Source organism: Oncorhynchus keta, chromosome 33 (genome assembly GCF_023373465.1).
Source record: "Oncorhynchus keta strain PuntledgeMale-10-30-2019 chromosome 33, Oket_V2, whole genome shotgun sequence".
Classification (NCBI taxonomy): Eukaryota; Metazoa; Chordata; class Actinopteri; order Salmoniformes; family Salmonidae; genus Oncorhynchus; species Oncorhynchus keta.
In genome coordinates, this window is record NC_068453.1 from 11,592,248 (window position 1) to 11,612,027 (window position 19,780).

The 19,780-nt window shown below is 44.5% G+C and overlaps 1 protein-coding gene across 3 annotated transcripts in view; it reads left to right on the top strand.

Moving 5' to 3' along the window:
* The first annotated feature begins 10,388 nt into the window (after positions 1–10,388).
* LOC118365943 (metabotropic glutamate receptor 8-like) overlaps positions 10,389–19,780 on the top strand; it is a 308,531-nt gene continuing 299,139 nt past the window's right edge. For all 3 annotated transcript variants that reach the window (XM_052491908.1, XM_052491907.1, XM_052491910.1), the window contains exons 1-2: positions 10,389–10,526; positions 15,139–15,956. In XM_052491908.1, the coding sequence (XP_052347868.1) occupies positions 15,402–15,956 (555 nt within the window). In that variant the 5' untranslated portion in view covers positions 10,389–10,526; positions 15,139–15,401. The remainder of the gene's footprint in view (positions 10,527–15,138; positions 15,957–19,780) is intronic.

Consider the following 19,780-nt stretch of genomic DNA (forward strand, 5'->3'; position numbering starts at 1 on the left):
TTTCCTCTTGAATCACTGAGATTAGGATCTGTGCTTATCTATTTCATAATTATTCTACTTTTTTTAATCAGATATTATGCATTTTTATTCGCCTTTTCACAAAACTCTCATTACCGTAACAGTTTTTGAAGTCCCAAAAAGTTATATATATTTATAATATTTGTTAATATTGCTCCCCTAATGACAAGGCCTGAGTTAAGCATAACACTGAAAATGTAAATATTGCAAATGAAATTGTTCAGTTATTATAAAATTAAATCAGACGTTCCAATTTGAGCTCTTTAGCTGATTCGGTAATTACAGTAATGAAACGCGTCCTCAGACAGACACTGTTTGTATGTAATAAATATTATAGTTTAATGTAAATTTCAACTACTAATCCATTTGTATGATTTATGGACAAATGCATGATATATGTACAGCAACATATTTTGTGTTAGGTTTTCTAAAGAACATTTATAATCACCTGAGAATTTAATCCGGACACATTTCAGAAATTAGAATTTGGGGTGAAAATGTACAAAACTCAGGGAAAAATGTTACCTTTCCAATAACTAGATATCTTAGTCCTCAGAATGATAGTTAATTTTTGCAGATGCATCATGGTTTTGTAGCTCAATTTGCTACAGACTTTAAAAAAAAATGGTTTCATGAAAATCATGATGTGAAAAGATCCGATTGGTCAAGAAATCAATTAGTGAGGGGGGATCTGAATTATGTCTTGTTCAGTCAGAAAGCCATGGCACAGTAGAAAAGAAACAGACCAAATTGTATTTTTCTAACGGAAAAGCTTGTTAAAATATCATATGGATGGTATAAACAATAGATATATTGGCAGATGTATAGGTGATGTATAGTTTTTGTTTCAATCTCCCTGAAAAGTAGATATATTGTATAGCCTACTGTTGGTTGCATATGCTCCAGTATCTCTGAATAGTGAGAGATTTTGTTTTCCTCTATTTGTTCAAAGCACTGAAGAATTTGTTACGTTCAGACTCTCACTCATACGACTGTGTCAAACCCAGATGATGAAATGACGTAGGGAGTTTTCTTTCTCTCTATAAAGGAGAAGATGTGTGTTTTTGGCGACCGATCAGAAGGGAAATGAAGTGATTTTTCCTTTTCATGACTGACTTTCCTTACTGGTCCTCTACATTCAGATATAAAAGAGTGGAGACATTTTTCTACTACTAGCGGACCTGAAGCACCTCCGTAGGATAAGGAGAAGAGTAGATCAGTTAGGTTTTCTGTTGAAAATAACTCGTTAATCCATCCGGAAGAAATCAACTGTTACCCCAATAATAAACAGCCCAAAAGGAAAATGTGTTCTTGTGTTTTTATTTTGTAGTTGTGAAATTGACATTTCCCCCAGTATTTCAGCAAGAATCAATTGAGATAATCAAACCCTCAGTATTTGTCAGGAAAGCTGTGAATTAACTATTCAGTTCATGGTTATTCCATTTGAACTAGTTATAGCCCCCCCCCCCCCCTGTCTCAAACCCAGGCCATATTATGCAGCTTTGCTTGTCATGGGGGCCTACACACACAGACACACACCTCATTAATTCATTATGGCGGTTTTATGATACTGTTGTTTTTTTAGAAATGATGGCTTCTACGGTTGTGGCTAGCACATCTCCATCTAGTTGTAGCGTCAGGGACAACTGGAGAATTTAGCTAAGCCTAAGCCTTTTCCTAACCTTGACCTAATTCTCTTAACCTGCTACATTAGTTCTCCTAACCTGCTGTGTTAGTTCTCCTAACTTACTTTAAGTCCATAGCTGAACTCCATCTAGCCACAATCGTAGAAGCCACCAATTCAGAGAAAGTAGGCTATACCAGGGGTTAAATTGGTTCAGGTTCTGCCAGGACCTATGATCCAAATGAGAGCCAGGCGGAGCTGAGACACAGTACCTTTTTCTATTTATTATCCATGTCATTTTTCTCAGCCAATGACACGAGTAAGCAACAGCAAAATCATACAACCCCATATTATAATAGTTTGCCTATTCAATTGGTCAGCTTTTGCATTCTATGTGGAAAAATAATATTCCTCTCGGTGCTTTCAAATTGCAGGTGGCGCCCAGGGAGAGAAACATGCATTCTCAGTCATTGTAGCCTTCAACATTCTTAATGCAGTCGTGGAAAAACACCTTTGAAAGTAGTTAATGGCCACTCTTAAAAGAGGAAGATCATAGGGCATTCTAGTGGTGAACTGCACCATTTTAGAAGTTTTTAACAGTGGCATGGTTTATAGGTCCCTGCTATCTGGGATCCTTGGGACGTTCATACCAATTGAAGTACCATACCATTTGAAATAGTTAATACAGTTCCTTCAGAAAGTATTCAGTATTTTTTCCACATTTGTTACATTACAGCCATATTCTAAAATTGATTAAATATATTTTTTTCCTCATCAATCTACACACAATACCCCATAATGACAAAGCAAAAACAGATTTATTTAAATGTTGGCAAATTTATTTGAAATAAAAAACAGAAATACTTTATTTACATAATTATTCAGACACTTTGCCGAACTGAGCAATCGGGGGAGAAGGGCCTTTAGTTAGGGAGGTGACCAAGAACCCAATGTTCACTCTGACAGAGCTCCAGAGTTCCTCTGTGGAGATGGGGGAACCTTCCAGAAGGACAACCAGCACTCCACCAATCAGGCTTTTATGATAGCGTGGCCAGACGGAAGCCACTCCTCAGTAAAAGGCACATGACAGCCTGCTTGGCGTTTGCCTAAAGGTTCTCAGACCATGAGAAACAAGATTCTCTGGTCTGATGAAACCAAGATGGAACTCTTTGGCCTGAATGTCAAGTGTCACTTCTGAAGGAAACCTGGCACCATCCCTACAGTGAAGCATGGTGGTGGCAGCATAATGCTGTGGGGATGTTTTTCTGCAGCAGGAACTGGGAGACTAGTCAGGATCGAGGGAAAGATGGAACGGAGAAAAGTACAGAGATCCTTGATGACAACCTGCTCCTGTGCGCTCAGGACCTCAGACTGGGGTGAAGATTAATCTTCCAACAGGACAACGACCCTAAGCACACAGCCAAGACAACGCAGGTGTGTCTTTGGGACAAGTCTCTGAATGTCCTTGAGTGGCCTATCCAGAGCCCGGACTTGAACCTGATCTAATATTTCTTTAGAAACCTGAAAATAGCTGTGCAGCGAAGCGCCCCGTCCAACCTTTACATTACATTTAACGCAGTGCCCCTGACAGAGCTTGAGATGTTCTGATGTTCTGCAAAGAATAATGGGAGAAACTCACCAAATGCAGGTGTGCCAAGCTTGTAGCCTCATCCCTAAGACTCGAGGCAGTAATCGCTGCTAAAGGAGCTTAAACAAAGTACTGAGTAAAAGGTCTGAATACTTATGTAAATGTAATATTTTATTTTTAACAAATTTGCTAACATTTCTAAAAAACTGTTTTGCTTTGTCATGGGTAGGGTTTGGGGCTTTGTCGTTTGTAGATTGATGAGGGCAAAAAATCATCCATTTTGGAATAAGGCTGGCTGTAACAACCAAATGTGGAATAAGTCAAGAGGTCTGAATATTTTCTGAATGCACTGTATATGGGTTAGCGTTAGGTAAGGTTAGGGGTGAGGGTTAGCATTAGGTAAGGGTAGGGTTAGCATTGGGTTAGGGTTATGGTTAGTGTTGGGTAGGGGTTAGGGTTGGCATTAGGTAAGGGAAGGGGTTAGGGTTATGGTTAGTGTTGGGTAGGGGTTAGGGTTAGCGGTAATTAAAGGTAGGGTTAGCATTGGGTTAGGGTTAGCATTTGGTTAGGGTTAGCATTGGTTTAGGGTTAGCGTTAGGTTAGGGTTTAGGGTTAGCGTTAGGTAGAGGTAGGGATTACGTAGGGATTAGGGTTAGTGTTAGGTAAGGGTAGGGGTTAGGGTTAGAGTTAGGTAGGGGTTAGTGTTAGGTCAAGGTTAGCGTTGGGTAGGGGTTAAGGTTAGGTTAGGGTTTAGGGTTAGCATTAGGTTAGGGTTTAGGGTTAGCGTTAGGTAATGGTAGGGATTAGGGTTAGCGTTAGGTATGGGTAGGAGTTAAGGGTTAGGCAAGGGTAGGGGTTAGGATTTAGGGTTAGCGTTAGGTAAGGGTAGGAGTTAGGATTTAGGGTTAGTGTTAGGCATGGGTAGGGGTTAGGACTTAGGGTTAGCGTTAGCGTTAGGTAAGGGTATGAGTTAAGGGTTAGGCAAGGGTAGGGGTTAGGACTTAGGGTTAGTGTTAGGTATGGGTAGGAGTTAAGGGTTAGGCAAGGGTAGGGGTTAGGATTTAGGGTTAGCGTTAGCGTTAGGTAAGGGTAGGAGTTAAGGGTTAGGCAAGGGTAGGGGTTAGGACTTAGGGTTTGCGTTAGGTATGGGTAGGAGTTAAGGGTTAGGAAAGGGTAGGGCTTAGGATTTAGGGTTAGTGTTAGGTAAGGGTAGGATTTAGGGTTAGCATTAGGTAAGTGTATGGGTTACGGTTTAGGGTTAGCCTTAGGTAAGGGTAGGGTTTAGGGTTAGCTTTGGGTTAGGGTTTAGGGTTAGCATTCGGTAAGGGTAGGGGTTAGCGTTAGGTAAGGGTTTAGGGTTAGCGTTAGGTAAGGGTAGGGTTTAGGGTTAACATTAGGTAAGGGTAGGGGTTAGCGTTAGGTAAGGTTAGGGGTAGGGTTAGGGTTAGTGTTAGGTAAGGTCAGGGGTAGGGTTAGCGTTAGGTTAGGGTTAGTGTTAGGTAAGGGTAGGGTAGGGGTTTGCGTTAGGTTAGGGTTAACATTACGTAAGGGTGGGGGTTAGTGTTAGGTAAGGTTAGGAGTAGGGTTAGCGTTAGGTTAGGGATAGGTAAGGGTAGGGTAGGGGTAAGCGTTAGGTAAGGGTTAGCGTTAGGTAAGGTTAGGGGTAGGTTTAGTGTTAGGTAAGGTTAGGGGTAGGGTTAGCTTTAGGTTAGGGTTAAGGTTATTGTTAGGTAAGGGTAGGGTAGGGTTTAGTGTTAGGTAGGGGTTAGGGTTAGCGTTAGGTAGGGGTTAGCGTTAGGTAAGGTTAGGGTTAGCGTTAGGTAGGGGTTAGCGTTAGGTAAGGTTAGGGTTAGCGTTAGGTAGGGGTTAGCGTTAGGTAAGGTTAGGGTTAGCATTAGGTAAGGTTAGGGGTTAGTGTTAGGTAAGGTTAGGGTAAGGTAAGGTTAGGGTTAGCGATATGTAGGGTTAGTGTTAGGTTAGGGTTAGCGTTAGGTAGGGGTTAGCGTTAGGTAAGGTTGGGTTAGCATTAGGTAAGGTTAGGGGTTAGTGTTAGGTAAGGTTAGGGTAAGGTAAGGTTAGGGTTAGGGTTAGCGATATGTAGGGTTAGTGTTAGGTTAGGGTTAGCGTTAGGTAAGGTTAGGGTTAGCGTTAGGTAGGGGTTAGTGTTGGGTAGGGTTAGGGTTAGCGTTAGGTAGGGGTTAGCGTTAGGTAAGGTTAGGGTTAGCATTAGGTAAGGTTAGGGGTTAGTGTTAGGTAAGGTTAGGGTTAACGATATGTAGGGTTAGTGTTAGGTTAGGGTTAGCGTTAGGTAAGGTTAGGGGTTAGGTAAGGTAGGGTTAGCGTTAGGTAAGGTTTGGGGTTAGTGTTAGGTAGGGTAAGGTTAGGTTAGGTTAGGGGTTAGTGTTAGGTCATTTTAGGGTTAGGTAAGGTTAGGGTTAGTGTTAGGTAAGGTTAGGGGTTAGGGTTAGCGTTAGGTAAGGGTAGGGTTCAGTGTTAGGTAAGGGTAGGGTTTAGGGTTAGCGTTAGGTAAGGGTAGGATTAGCGTTAGGTAAGGGTAGGGTTTAGGGTTAGCGTTAGGTAGGGGTTAGGGTTCAAGGTTAGCGTTAGGTAAGTGTAGGGGTTAGGGTTTAGCGACATACCAAGGATCCCCTATTGCATCGAGGCATAGTGGAGACCAGGGCAAAATTGGTCAGGTGCATCATATCCAGTCATCACTCATGCTGCTTACGCCAAATCCTATCTCTGCCATCAGCATCCTCAGCATGAGGACCCACAATTTGTCGGACCAGGCGATGAGTGGAACCCGGTGTGGTCGTCTGCTGCAATAGCCCATCTGTGACAGGGATTGATGTGATAGCGTTCTGCACACTACTGTTATATTGAGTCGTTATTCGTCTGTTTGTAGCTCGCCTGTTAGCTTACACGATTCTTGCCATGCTCCTTCGACCTCTCATCAGTATACACTCAGTTTATTAGGTACAACCATTTAGTAACGGGTCAGATCCCCTTTGCCTTCAGAACAACCTGAATGCTCCGGGGCATGGATTCTGCAAGTCGGAAATGTTCCCCGGGGATGTTGGTCCATGCTGAGGCGATGGCATCACACAGTTTTTGTGGCTAAGAAAGGAACGATTGGAAAATACTTGTGGTTCCAACCCCTGCTTTAGAGTGCAACAAAAATAGCATACAAGCTGTTTTTATTATGACTTCTGCAGTGTATGGCCAGATAAATCAAGTCTAGAGCCCTGAGGAAAAAAAACAAACATTTTGAAGGCCTCCCCACTTGGCATCAGAGAGATATTTTTGCCGTTTAAAGCTCATTTCTTGTCCATGGGCCAGAGATAATTTTGCAGTGTAAAGCATAAAGTACAGTGCATTTATGTTCAAAACAACATTCTTAGGTAATACACGAATTGAGTTGATCACTGGTGTCAGAGGAGGCTGGTGGGAAGAGCTATAGGAGGATGGGCTCATTGGAGTCAAAGATGTTGTTTCCTTCCAGCCATTACAGTGAGCCGTCCTCCTATAGCTCCCCCCAGCAGCCTCTGTTTAATGTGGCTACCAATATCTGTGTGAACCAGGCCAATGTTGTGCATCTAAGGGTAAATATTTAATTTGGTTGAATAATATTACATTATGTTGTGTTTGCGCCCTCAAATTTTTTTCCTTGGACTCCTTGCCCAACATTCATTCAACTTGTTGTTTCTAGGTATATTCATAAAACATTGAAACGTTTTATACACACTGAGTGTACAAAAGAAATAGGAACACCTGCCTTTTCCATGACAGGCTGACTTGGTGAATCCAGGTGAAAGCTATGATCCCTTATTGATGTCACTTTTTAACCTGTCTCCTCCTCTTAATCTACAATGATTGAAGTGGATTTGATTAAGGAATTTAAAGGCTTTTGTTTAGCCTTTTAGTTTATTAGGTACATCACCCCGATCAGGAAAATCTCCTGATTCTGCCTCCTCAACCCTCCTCTCCTCCCTTTCTGCATCCTTTGACTCTCTATGTCCCCTATCTTCCAGGCCGGCTCGGTCCTCCCCTCCCGCTCCGTGGCTCGACGACTCATTGCGAGCTCACAGAACAGGGCTCCGGGCAGCCGAGCGGAAATGGAGGAAAACTCGCCTCCCTGCGGACCTGGCATCCTTTCACTCCCTCCTCTCTACATTTTCCTCCTCTGTCTCTGCTGCTAAAGCCACTTTCTACCACTCTAAATTCCAAGCATCTGCCTCTAACCCTAGGAAGCTCTTTGCCACCTTCTCCTCCCTCCTGAATCCTCCCCCCCCCTCCTCCCTCTCTGCAGATGACTTCGTCAACCATTTTGAAAAGAAGGTCGACGACATCCGATCCTCGTTTGCTAAGTCAAACGACATCGCTGGTTCTGCTCACACTGCCCTACCCTGTGCTCTGACCTCTTTCTCCCCTCTCTCTCCAGATGAAATCTCGCGTCTTGTGACGGCCGGCCGCCCAACAACCTGCCCGCTTGACCCTATCCCCTCCTCTCTTCTCCAGACCATTTCCGGAGACCTTCTCCCTTACCTCACCTCGCTCATCAACTCATCCCTGACCGCTGGCTACGTCCCTTCCGTCTTCAAGAGAGCGAGAGTTGCACCCTTCTGAAAAAAACCTACACTCGATCCCTCCGATGTCAACAACTACAGACCAGTATCCCTTCTTTCTTTTCTCTCCAAAATTCTTGAACGTGCCGTCCTTGGCCAGCTCTCCCGCTATCTCTCTCAGAATGACCTTCTTGATCCAAATCAGTCAGGTTTCAAGACTAGTCATTCAACTGAGACTGCTCTTCTCTGTATCACGGAGGCGCTCCGCACTGCTAAAGCTAACTCTCTCTCCTCTGCTCTCATCCTTCTAGACCTATCGGCTGCCTTCGATACTGTGAACCATCAGATCCTCCTCTCCACCCTCTCTGAGTTGGGCATCTCCGGCGCGGCCCACGCTTGGATTGCGTCCTACCTGACAGGTCGCTCCTACCAGGTGGCGTGGCGAGAATCTGTCTCCTCACCACGCGCTCTCACCACTGGTGTCCCCCAGTGCTCTGTTCTAGGCCCTCTCCTATTCTCGCTATACACCAAGTCACTTGGCTCTGTCATAACCTCACATGGTCTCTCCTATCATTGCTATGCAGACGACACACAATTAATCTTCTCCTTTCCCCTTCTGATGACCAGGTGGCGAATCGCATCTCTGCATGTCTGGCAGACATATCAGTGTGGATGACGGATCACCACCTCAAGCTGAACTTCGGCAAGACGGAGCTGCTCTTCCTTCCGGGGAAGGACTGCCCGTTCCATGATCTCGCCATCACGGTTGACAACTCCATTGTGTCCTCCTCCCAGAGCGCTAAGAACCTTGGCGTGATCCTGGACAACACCCTGTCGTTCTCAACTAACATCAAGGCGGTGGCCCGTTCCTGTAGGTTCATGCTCTACAACATCCGCAGAGTACGACCCTGCCTCACACAGGAAGCGGCGCAGGTCCTAATCCAGGCACTTGTCATCTCCCGTCTGGATTACTGCAACTCGCTGTTGGCTGGGCTCCCTGCCTGTGCCATTAAACCCCTACAACTCATCCAGAACGCCGCAGCCCGTCTGGTGTTCAACCTTCCCAAGTTCTCTCACGTCACCCCGCTCCTCCGCTCTCTCCACTGGCTTCCAGTTGAAGCTCGCATCCGCTACAAGACCATGGTGCTTGCCTACGGAGCTGTGAGGGGAACGGCACCTCAGTACCTCCAGGCTCTGATCAGGCCCTACACCCAAACAAGGGCACTGCGTTCATCCACCTCTGGCCTGCTCGCCTCCCTACCACTGAGGAAGTACAGTTCCCGCTCAGCCCAGTCAAAACTGTTCGCTGCTCTGGCTCCCCAATGGTGGAACAAACTCCCTCACGACGCCAGGACAGCAGAGTCAATCACCACCTTCCGGAGACACCTGAAACCCCACCTCTTTAAGGAATACCTAGGATAGGATAAAGTAATCCTTCTCCCCCCTTAAAATATTTAGATGCACTATTGTAAAGTGGCTGTTCCACTGGATGTCATAAGGTGAATGCACCAATTTGTAAGTCGCTCTGGATAAGAGCGTCTGCTAAATGACTTAAATGTAATGTAATGTAAATGAAAATGGTTCGCTCGTACAGAGAGTAGGTCACGTGACCGTGGCTTACTATACAAAGCAGCCAGACAGGCTGTATGTTATACAGTATTTTGCGATCAGTCTGCGGACCCCTTGCAGTACCTCCTCTGACCCACAGGCGTCCCCGAAACTCATTTTATTAAGAACCACCGGGCCAAGCTACTGTGGATCTTGAGGCTCGGATTTAAGTAGACCTATTATTGGTGGATTTGAAGTGTTTTTGCGGATTGTTAGTCTATTACTGAACAAGTATGCTTTGGTTGATTCAACCTATGGGCTTTTTTTTTAAACAGAAGAGCTATAGTCAATAGTTTACCTAAATTGACATGACCGGTGTTTCGTTTATGGACCTACTGTAGGCTACGTTACTCTAGATGGCGGTAGTGCTCTATCTAGTGAGGCGCTCGCTCCTAAAGTCATGACACCATTTTATCACGTCTCGCACATCACCGTTATTTGAACGCGAAAGCCTTTATTCTTCTTGATGAATCAGTTGTCTGACTTTTTATCGTACCCCCGTCCGTATTCATTTTGGTTGTTAATCACCAATATATAGCATCGGCTTATCTGCAATATATCTGCATAAGTCAAGTTATAGATTGATCACTGCAACCAATAGGCCTATTGATTAGAAAGAACCTATTGACATGTAGCAACACATGTATGTTGGTGTGAGCGTCAGAGAGGAACCAATGGCTGCGTTTTTGTGTTGGCTATTATGCAGAAAGTAGATGTAGGCCTATTGGTGTCGTCTTGTTTTAAGACATTGATCTCAATCATAACGGATTAATTGAATGGGAATCTGTCTGGGCAGATGCATCAGAATAGGACTGCTTAGATGTTGCATTTCAAACCGTTTCTGTGTCATTTATGCTACATAAAAGGTGCCGATGCTTATAAAGAGAGAAGGGGATATGCGGAGAGAGAGAGAGAGTGAGAGAGAAAAAAGAGAGAGTAGGGAGACCAATCGCTGTTGGGTGGGTGTTTTTTTTGGGGGATTCATTTGGCGGAGACGCGCGCTGGCTGCTTGGCTGGACGGCTGCATGCGCTGTCCCTTTCAGCACCGAAAACCCGAGGCGCGTGCATCTATGAGTGGGACGCGAAGGAGCGAGGATCACTCAATCAAGTCACGGAAAAGCAGGTAGGCATTTTTCAAAATTACATATTTAGTTCAATAGTTTTCGTATGTCTGAGAAGGTCCCATCAAACATAATTCTTCCCCCCCTCTCTCCCTCTATCTGAAGAATCCATCGCTCTTCGTCCATCTGCTTTTTCTTCTCCCTCATTGTTAAATTAATTACCCTCGATGGTTCTGCAAATCATCCCTTAAATAACTATTTATCTTTTCATTATCGACATGCATAGTTGATGTTGACAGTCCACGGTATCGTTAATCAGAGTCGTGACCTGTAGCTAAATGAGAAGGGTTCAGTGTTGGGAAAGGAAACTGCTGAGCTCCGCAATGAAGTTCCGATATTGACCCAAAGGAATGCGCTCTCTGCTCTGTTCCGCGCGCCACAAGAAACAGCATCCGCTCTGATGGCATTTAGGAATGATCCATACATCTGATCTCGTCCGTAGCACAAACGTCTTATTTTGTGATCTAATTCATCATAATTAATATGGGAAAATTGGATGAAAATAATTGGGATATCACTAGTGTGATTTTCAGAGAGCTCACTGAAAAGGGACGCGTTATTTCACGCACATGAAGGATGCTGTCTCAATCTATAGACACGAATCTTATATTGAACTTGAATTAAAAAACATTACGGGTTGATAATGTTTCTATCTAATTATATGTAGCCTACCATGAAGACGTCATTAGGTTATTATTTCTCTTTGGAGCACAACCACGATTTGTATAGCGCAGCTTCCTGCTTCATGCCACTGCTTTAATCATCCGTATGTATCAGAGGGTGGTGGTGTATCCCACATGGATCGCCATCTATCCCCGCAACAAACCCACGCAATCATACTAACACACCACTTCCACCACGTCTTCTGTGAGGAGTTCCGTATCTTCTCTCATCCACGAGAACGGGTCAAGGGAATTGTGAGGATCACAAGTCAATTTAGGGGGGAACCGTTGGAGGGATTTGGGATGTGTTTGATTCGTTGCCGTTGGTTGGTGTCTTTACCTGCCTGTGATCGGAATTGCAAAAAATAAATAAAAGAATGTCATATTCAACGGGTGCGGTGAGAGGGGGCAACTAAGGAGGAGGGGGAGCAGGAGGAGGGAGAGGAACGGGCGGGGAGATGGGAGAGAGAAACGAGCAGAGGGAGGGGGATAAAATAGCAGAGGGAGGGGGATAAAATAGCAGAGGGAGGGAGAGAGAGAGAGGCGAAAAAGAGAGAAAAGCTATCACTTTGTGAAAAGAGCAGTGCGCTCCCCAGTGAACGTCTCTGCACACGAGGACACCTAATATCATGACCAATAGAGAGGATGGTGCAGACTGACACCTAGCGATTGGTGTAAATTAAAAAGTTAAATGGGCCGGCCTCTGCCTCGCAGGGTAATACTCCCTTTTTCTTACTGCCAACAATAATGATAACACTGCTGGAATTTCCACCATTCTGTCAATTATCTCTTATTAGTGAGTCAAAAGTTCCAACCCGAGCAGGAATCAAATCAAATTTTATTGGCCAAATACACGTGATTAGCAGATGTTATTGCGGGTGTAGCGAACTGCTTGTGATAAGGTATTATTGCAGAAGTGAAATAAAATAGTGTAAAAGAAAACAATACGTTGAAAGATCCATTCTTACGCTGTAAAACCCAAGGCATTATGAACTCAAGAACTTATAGTAAGTTGAACTCAAAGTCAATGAAAATTCATCATTACTTAAAATGTTTGTGGTAGTGACTCAAAACTAAATGAGAAGTCACATCAACCCTATTTTTTAAAAGTTATAATAAAAAATAACAAACATACTTTTTTTCCCCCAGCATGCTCTACTGCAGATAGATTTTTTTGGAATTGTTTTTAATATCTGTGTTTTTGCATGTACATTGAGGGATGGATACATACATCTTACGCTACACAGAGATAAATAACATTGCTTTTTTTCTAAACTAATCTAATAATTTATCTTGATTTTTGCAACCCCTTATTGAAATTACTGTTCCAGTTTAAATGCAGTCCTCATAATTTCCCAAAAACCTTGCAGCCATTGTGAATACAGATTGTAGGTGAATGTGAATTCCAGCTGTTCAATGTCCTAATTCTGTCTGGATTCCAATAGGAATTACACATCACTTTGCAAGCCAGCATTATATGACTTGCAGTTAGGGACGCAAAATTCTTGTAAATATCTCAGGTTTTCCAGAAATTGCAGTCGGAAGATTCCTGGAAATACTTCAACTAGGACTTTTTTGAAAATCTGGGAAAGTGACTGGAATTTGGTTTGACCTCAAAATAAGGCCATATTCTTAACGTATTGTCATAAAGAGTTTAATGATAACATTCACCGAGGAACTTACTGGGGGGGTTAACTACAATTCCCTCGAAAAGGCAAGGTACACTGGGAAACTATATTGGGATGTGTGGCCATTACTCAAAGTGTTCAAGCTCATACGATTCACTACATAATCACTTCAAGTAACTGTACTCATATATATTAAGTGCAACGGATTTCCTCAAAAGTTTTGAGTAATGACAGCACATTGGGGTTTAAAGTGTATGCATGAATACAGCCTGAATAGCCAATTAGGAATATAACCTAACCATAAAGATGTACTGTTTTATATTAATATGCTTGTGCCTTTCCCAATTGCGTTAGACATTTAAAAAAAAAATTAAAGTGCTTGGTAAAGTGCTATAGTAATGTTATCCTTTCAAGGTAAATGATTCATTTATTTCATAGGTTTATAATTGGCGACCATAGGAACTATACACTGTACAAAATATTATGAGCACCTGCTCTTTCCATGACAGATTGACCAGGTGAATCCAGGTGAACGCTAGGATCCCTTATTGATGTCACTTGTTAAATCCACTTCAATCTCTGTAGATGAAGGGGAGGAGACAGGTTAACAAAGGATTTTTAGGCCTTGAGACAATTGAGACGTGGATTGTGTATGTGTGCCGTTCAGAGGGTGTGTGGTAGTAGGTGCCAGGCGCAACGGTTTGTGTTAAGAACCGCAATGCTGCTGGGTTTTTCATGTTCAACAGTTTCCTGTGTTTATCAAGAATGGTCCACCACCCAAAGGACATCCAGCCAACTTGACACAACTGTGGGAAGCTTTGGAGTCAACATGGGCCAGCATCCCTGTGGAACGCTTTCGACATCTTGTAGAACGCTTTTGACATCTTGCCCCAAGGAATTGAGGCTGTTCTGAGGGTAAAATGTGGTGGGGGGGGTGTATCTGAAAGTGCTGTTTGTGTGGAAAGGTGAGCGTCTTTGAAATATGGGTACATAGATGGGGAGGGAGGGAGAAATATTGCCACAATGTCCGAATAAACATTAGGATATTTATATGCAATGATGCAGCAGTCCCCTAGCATCTCAGCATCCTAGAATTGTGCAGCCGGTTCAGCCCACACAAGCATACTGCGCAGCATCTGTGCCTTTTGGAACGCACACGGACGCGCTCAAAAGTGGTCATGGCGCTCAGCGGGAAGTTTAGACTTATTGAGCCAATACATTATAGCTACGAATGTGAATGTCTTTGATATTTTCACATTCTAGTGTTATTAATATGCTCTTCTATCTATCTCAGAAGAATATCCACACATTTGACTATTTTGGGGAAGCGGGTGTGGTCAAACCATAACAGATCAAACACACTATTAGGAAGGCCCTCTTCGTCTGTCTCAATGATGGTCTTTTCCTCATGCCTTTGTTTTGTCTGAGGAATATAGAGTGATGATGTGATATGAATGATAAAAGTTTATTAATGGGCTACAGATAAACTAGGCCGCCAGTGGATATTATATTTTGAGGCAAAGAGGGCACCCAGTAGCCTAATCTGATTGGCCAGCAATGACATCACTTCATTCGTGAAGGACACCAGCAAGAAAACTAAGAGAGTTAAACCGAACCTGCTCCATGAAAGCCTCTTCTCACTGACTCACGTACTAGGATGGCTTGCTACATCATTACTGTACTGTTTCTGATGACAATGATTAGGTAGCTGTGGTGACACCTTCCAGGTGTTGATTCCCATGCAGCTGTCAGTCAAACAGGTGTAGAACCAGTAGATGTTTATACTGAATGATTACACACTGAGTAACCTTCACTCTGTCCACGTGAATAATGCCTTCTGGACCATTGTTGATGTGTTTGACAGGCTTGGCACTTTGTGTTTGACAGGCTTGGCACTGACGGATAGGATGGACTTATCAGTGGGATAGGATTGGCGGTTATGTGTGTGTGTGTGTGTGTGTGTGTGTGTGTGTGTGTGTGTGTGTGTGTGTGTGTGTGTGTGTGAGAGAGAGAGGGGGGAGGGGGCTGTACTGTGTGTGTGGCCAATGCTCATCTCTCTACTCTTGAATCTGACAGACAGGCATTGCAGCATGAACAGTGATTTGTATGTGTGTGTGTGTGTGTGTGTGTGTGTGTGTGTGTGTGTGTGTGTGTGTGTGTGTGTGTGTGTGTGTGTGTGTGTGTGTGTGTGTGTGTGTGTGTGTGTGTGTGTGTGTGTGTGTGTGTGTGTGTGTGTGAGCGAGCGAGGAAGGGAGGGAGAGACTGTGTGTGCTAGATAACTGAGGCACTGACTGCTACGTGTTCTCTGTGTGTGTACCTTGCAGGGTCTGCTGAAGATGTGAGTTCAGGATTACAATCGCTGCAGCTGCACTCGCCGCCACCGTCTCCTCTCTCTCTCTCTCTCTCTCTCTCTCTCTCTCTCTCTCTCCTCTACTGGGACATGCATGCCTCATGGGCCTGGGACATCTTAGAGCTGCCTGCTAACTCCTCCCCCGGGGCACTGACGCCCTTTCACCCATGATCCCGCCCACAAACTCCACAGTAACTCCTCAGTAACTCCTCCCACAAGCGCCACTCAACTGTTACCATGGCGTTGCCGGAATCCCAACGCCTTCCTTCCTTCCTCGCCACACGCCACTTCCTTCTCCACTTCCTTGCCTCATGTTCCTGGTTCCTCCCTCTGGCCTCTCCTCAGCGAATCACGGACCCCGCCATCGGTACTGCGCCCAATCAGGAGTACGCCCACTCCATCCGATTGGAAGGCGACATCATCCTGGGTGGCCTGTTCCCGGTGCACTCCCGGGGGGGCGGTGGCATGCCCTGCGGGGAACTGAAGAAGGAGAAAGGGATCCATCGTCTTGAGGCCATGATGTTTGCCATCGACCTGATCAACAAGGACACGGAGCTGCTCCCCAACATCACCCTGGGGGCCCGGATCCTGGACACCTGCTCCAGAGACACCTACGCCCTGGAGCAGTCGCTGACCTTTGTCCAGGCCCTCATCGAGAAGGACGGCTCGGATGTACGCTGTGCCAACGGCGACCTGCCCATCTTCGCCAAGCCTGATAAGATCGTGGGGGTGATCGGGGCGGCGGCCAGCTCCGTGTCCATCATGGTTGCCAATATACTGAGGCTGTTCAAGGTAAGGACACTGGAACGGGTCTGGGTTGGTTTCTGGTGGGTCTGGTTTAGTTTGATTTGTGTTTGGTTGGGTTAGTCAGGCTGGGTCTGTTTTAGTTTCACTTGATTTTAGTTGAGTTAGTCAGGCTGGGTCTGGTTTAGTTTGACTTGAGTTTAGTTGGGTTAGTCAGGCTGGGTCTGGTTTAGTTTGACTTGAGTTTAGTTGGGTTAGTCAGGCTGGGTCTGGTTTAGTTTGACTTGAGTTTAGTTGGGTTAGTCAAGCTGGGTCTGGTTTAGTTTGACTTGAGTTTAGTTGGGTTAGTCAAGCTGGGTCTGGTTTAGTTTGACTTGAGTTTAGTTGGGTTAGTCAGGCTGGGTCTTGTTTAGTTTGACTTGAGTTTGGTTGGGTTAGTCAGGCTGGGTCTGGTTTAGTTTGACTTGAGTTTAGTTGGGTTAGTCAGGCTGGGTCTGGTTTAGTTTGACTTGAGTTTGGTTGGGTTAGTCAGGCTGGGTCTGGTTTAGTTTGACTTGAGTTTAGTTGGGTTAGTCAAGCTGGGTCTGGTTTAGTTTGACTTGAGTTTGGTTGGGTTAGTCAGGCTGGGTCTGGTTTAGTTTGACTTGAGTTTAGTTGGGTTAGTCAGGCTGGGTCTGGTTTAGTTTGACTTGAGTTTAGTTGGGTTAGTCAAGCTGGGTCTGGTTTAGTTTGACTTGAGTTTGTTTGGGTTAGTCAGGCTGCGTCTGGTTTAGTTTGACTTGAGTTTAGTTGGGTTAGTCAGGCTGGGTCTGGGTTAAGAACCTTGCCGGTTTCAGTGTGGGCGATGTCATGGTTTGTGTTTACATTGGTGTTGGAGCCATGCGTGGATCTTTGTGTTGTGTTTGTGTGGATACTATGGCACTGTGTGTGTAGGTGTTGAACACCAGCCACTGTGTGTTGGATGTAGGGGGTCTCTTTACAGTGAAATAGAGTATATTGCTGGCTGCCAGGGCTGGGGCTACATCCTGTCTATCTCCCCTCCTCCTCCTCCTCCTCTTCCTCTTATCCTCTCCTCGTCAGATGCATGCATATTGTTCCAGCAGGATATTACCCTGGCCTGTGTCTGTCAGTCAGAGCCATTATTGTGTTCTAGAAGCAGCCTGGCTCCTGACATAGGTTCTCTGGTATTACACACAGAGACGCCACTTCAGCCAGCCGCGCTCGCTACTGCAGGCAGATACAGTTCAATTGTGACAACCAATTAAAGTACTGTCAATCTTATTAAAGAATACTCCACCTCACTCTGCCCTCAGCCCCAGAGACTGTGTGTGTGAGAGGTTGAGGTTTTGGGCATGGTAGTATGCTGTTCAAATTTGATCTATGCTCGACTGGTTTAGACAGGGCTTTCTAGAACATGGAGAAACAATGAAATCAATTACTGTCTAGGGTACAAAAGCCAATTAATGGTAGAGTGGTTGTAACAGAGGAATGTGAGTATACGAGCACAAGAATGTGTGTGTTCCCGCCGTCATTAGTCCAACAAGGTTGATTGATGCGAGCGCAATGTGGAAATATGTGTCTCCTAATGATCCATGTGACATTCTCAGCCATACACCTTTGTCTTCTTACTCTCTCTCTCTTCTCTCTCTTTTTTTATTTCTCTCTCTCTCTCACTCTTCTCTATCTCTCTCTTCTCTCTCTTTTTATTTCTCTCTCTCTCTCCTCTCTCTCTTTTTATTTCTCTCTCTTGCTCTTCTCTCTCGTCTCTCTTTTTTTTTTATTTCTCTCTCTCTCTTCTCACTCGCTCTTCTCTCTCTCTCGTCTCTCTTTTTTTTTCTCTCTCTCTCTCTCTCTCTCTCTCTCTCTCTCTCTCTCTCTCTCTCTCTCTCCCTCTCTCTCTCTCTCCCTCTCTTCTCTCTCTCTCTCACTCTTCTCTCTCTCTCTTCTCTCTCTCTTTTTATTTCTCTCTTCTCTCTCTCTTCTCTCTCTCTCTCTCTCTCTCTCTCTCTCTCTCTCTCTCTCTCACTCTTCTCTCTCTCTTCTCTCTCTCTTTTTATTTCTCTCTCTCGCTCTTCTCTCTCTCTCTTCTCTCTCTCTTTTTATTTCTCTCTCTCGCTCTTCTCTCTCTCTCGTCTCTCTTTTTTTATTTCTCTCTCTCTCTTCTCTCTCTCCTCTCTCTCGTCTCTCTTTTTATTTCTCTCTCTCTCTCTCTCGTCTCTCTTTTTATTTCTCTCTCTCGTCTCTCTCTTTTTATTTCTCTCTCTCTCATCTCTCTCTATTTATTTCTCTCTCTCTTTTTATTTCTCTCTCTCTCTCGTCTCTCTCTTTTTATTTCTCTCTCTCTCGTCTCTCTTTTTTAAATTTCTCTCTTTCTTTTTATTTCTCTCTCTCTCTTTATTTCTCTCTCTCTTGTCTCTTTTTTTATTTCTCTCTCTCTCTTTTAATTTCTCTCTCTCTTTTTATTTCTCTCTCTCTCTCTATTTATTTCTCTCTCTGTCTCTTTTAATTTCTCTCTCTCTCTTTTAATTTCTCTCTCTTTTATTTCTCTCTCTCTCTTTTAATTTCTCTCTCTCTCTTTTATTTCTCTCTCTCACCTTTTAATTTCTCTCTCTCTCTTTTATTTCTCTCTCTCTCTTTTTATTTCTCTCTCTCTCTTTTAATTTCTCTCTCTCTCTTTTATATCTCCCTTTCTCCCACATCATTGCCCTGGTTCTGTGTGAGTGGCAGTGCTGTATTCTAAACCTGTGCATAATAATACTAAACATGATTTAGGGAGGATTCTGCCATGGAAACAGCACACACAGGGCCTTGATTTTAGGTCGCAGTGCCTCGTTCTCATTTCACTAATAGGATTTAGAGCAGGGGATTGGTAGGCGTGTGTGTTTGCATTGTAGCATTTCTGTGTGTGTGTTTGTGTGTATGTATACACTGAGTGTACAAAACTTTAAAAACACCATCCTAAGATTGAGTTACCCCCCGCCCCCCCACAGGGATGCTGGCCCATTTAGACTCCAATGCCTCCCACATTTGTGTCAAGTTGGCTGGATGTCTTTTGGGTGGTGGACCATTGTTGATACATACGGGAGACTGTTGAGCGTGAAAAACCCAGCAGCGTTGCAGTTCTTGACACAAACTGGTGCGCCTGGCACCTACTACCATACCCCGTTCAAAGGCACTTAGATCTTTTGTCTTGCCCATTCATTCCCCCTCTGAATGGTGCACATACACAATCCATCATCGACTCTGGTTGAAGTGCTTTCACCTGGATTCACCTGGTCAGCCTGTCATGGAAAGAGCAGGTGTTCTTAATGTTTTGTACACTCAATGTATATGGGTGTGTGTTAATGTGTTTCTCCATGTGTGTGTGTGTGTGCGTGTGCGTGTGCGTGTGCGTGTGCGTGTGCGTGTGTGTTGTGTGTGTGTGTGTGTGTGTGTGTGTGTGTGTGTGTGTGTGTGTGTGTGTGTGTGTGTGTGTGTGTGTGTGTGTGTGTGTGTGTGTGTGTGTGGAAGGATGGATTGTGCTCCGTACCACATTACTATGTAGATGCTTTATCTGCAGCTTCATGTCTCATGAATGATGCAGAGTGTGTTGCCATCTGGAAATAGCATAGTGGAGAAGCTGTCATACTGGGTGGCATGGGCCAGCTAATCTCCCCACTGGAGCCCCCAGACTCCCTTAGTCAGCACAGAGGAGAACCCAGATGCATTGAGCAGCATGGTAAACCCAAATGGGGAAGCCCAGCGATGGTGGAAACTGTTAGGAATTAGATCCAAGATGGAGGTCGGAATGGATAGAGGTTCCTGCCCCGGATATTTCAAACACAACATACTCTCCCACTCAGCCCAGAGTTCTTCACATCCCAACAACAACC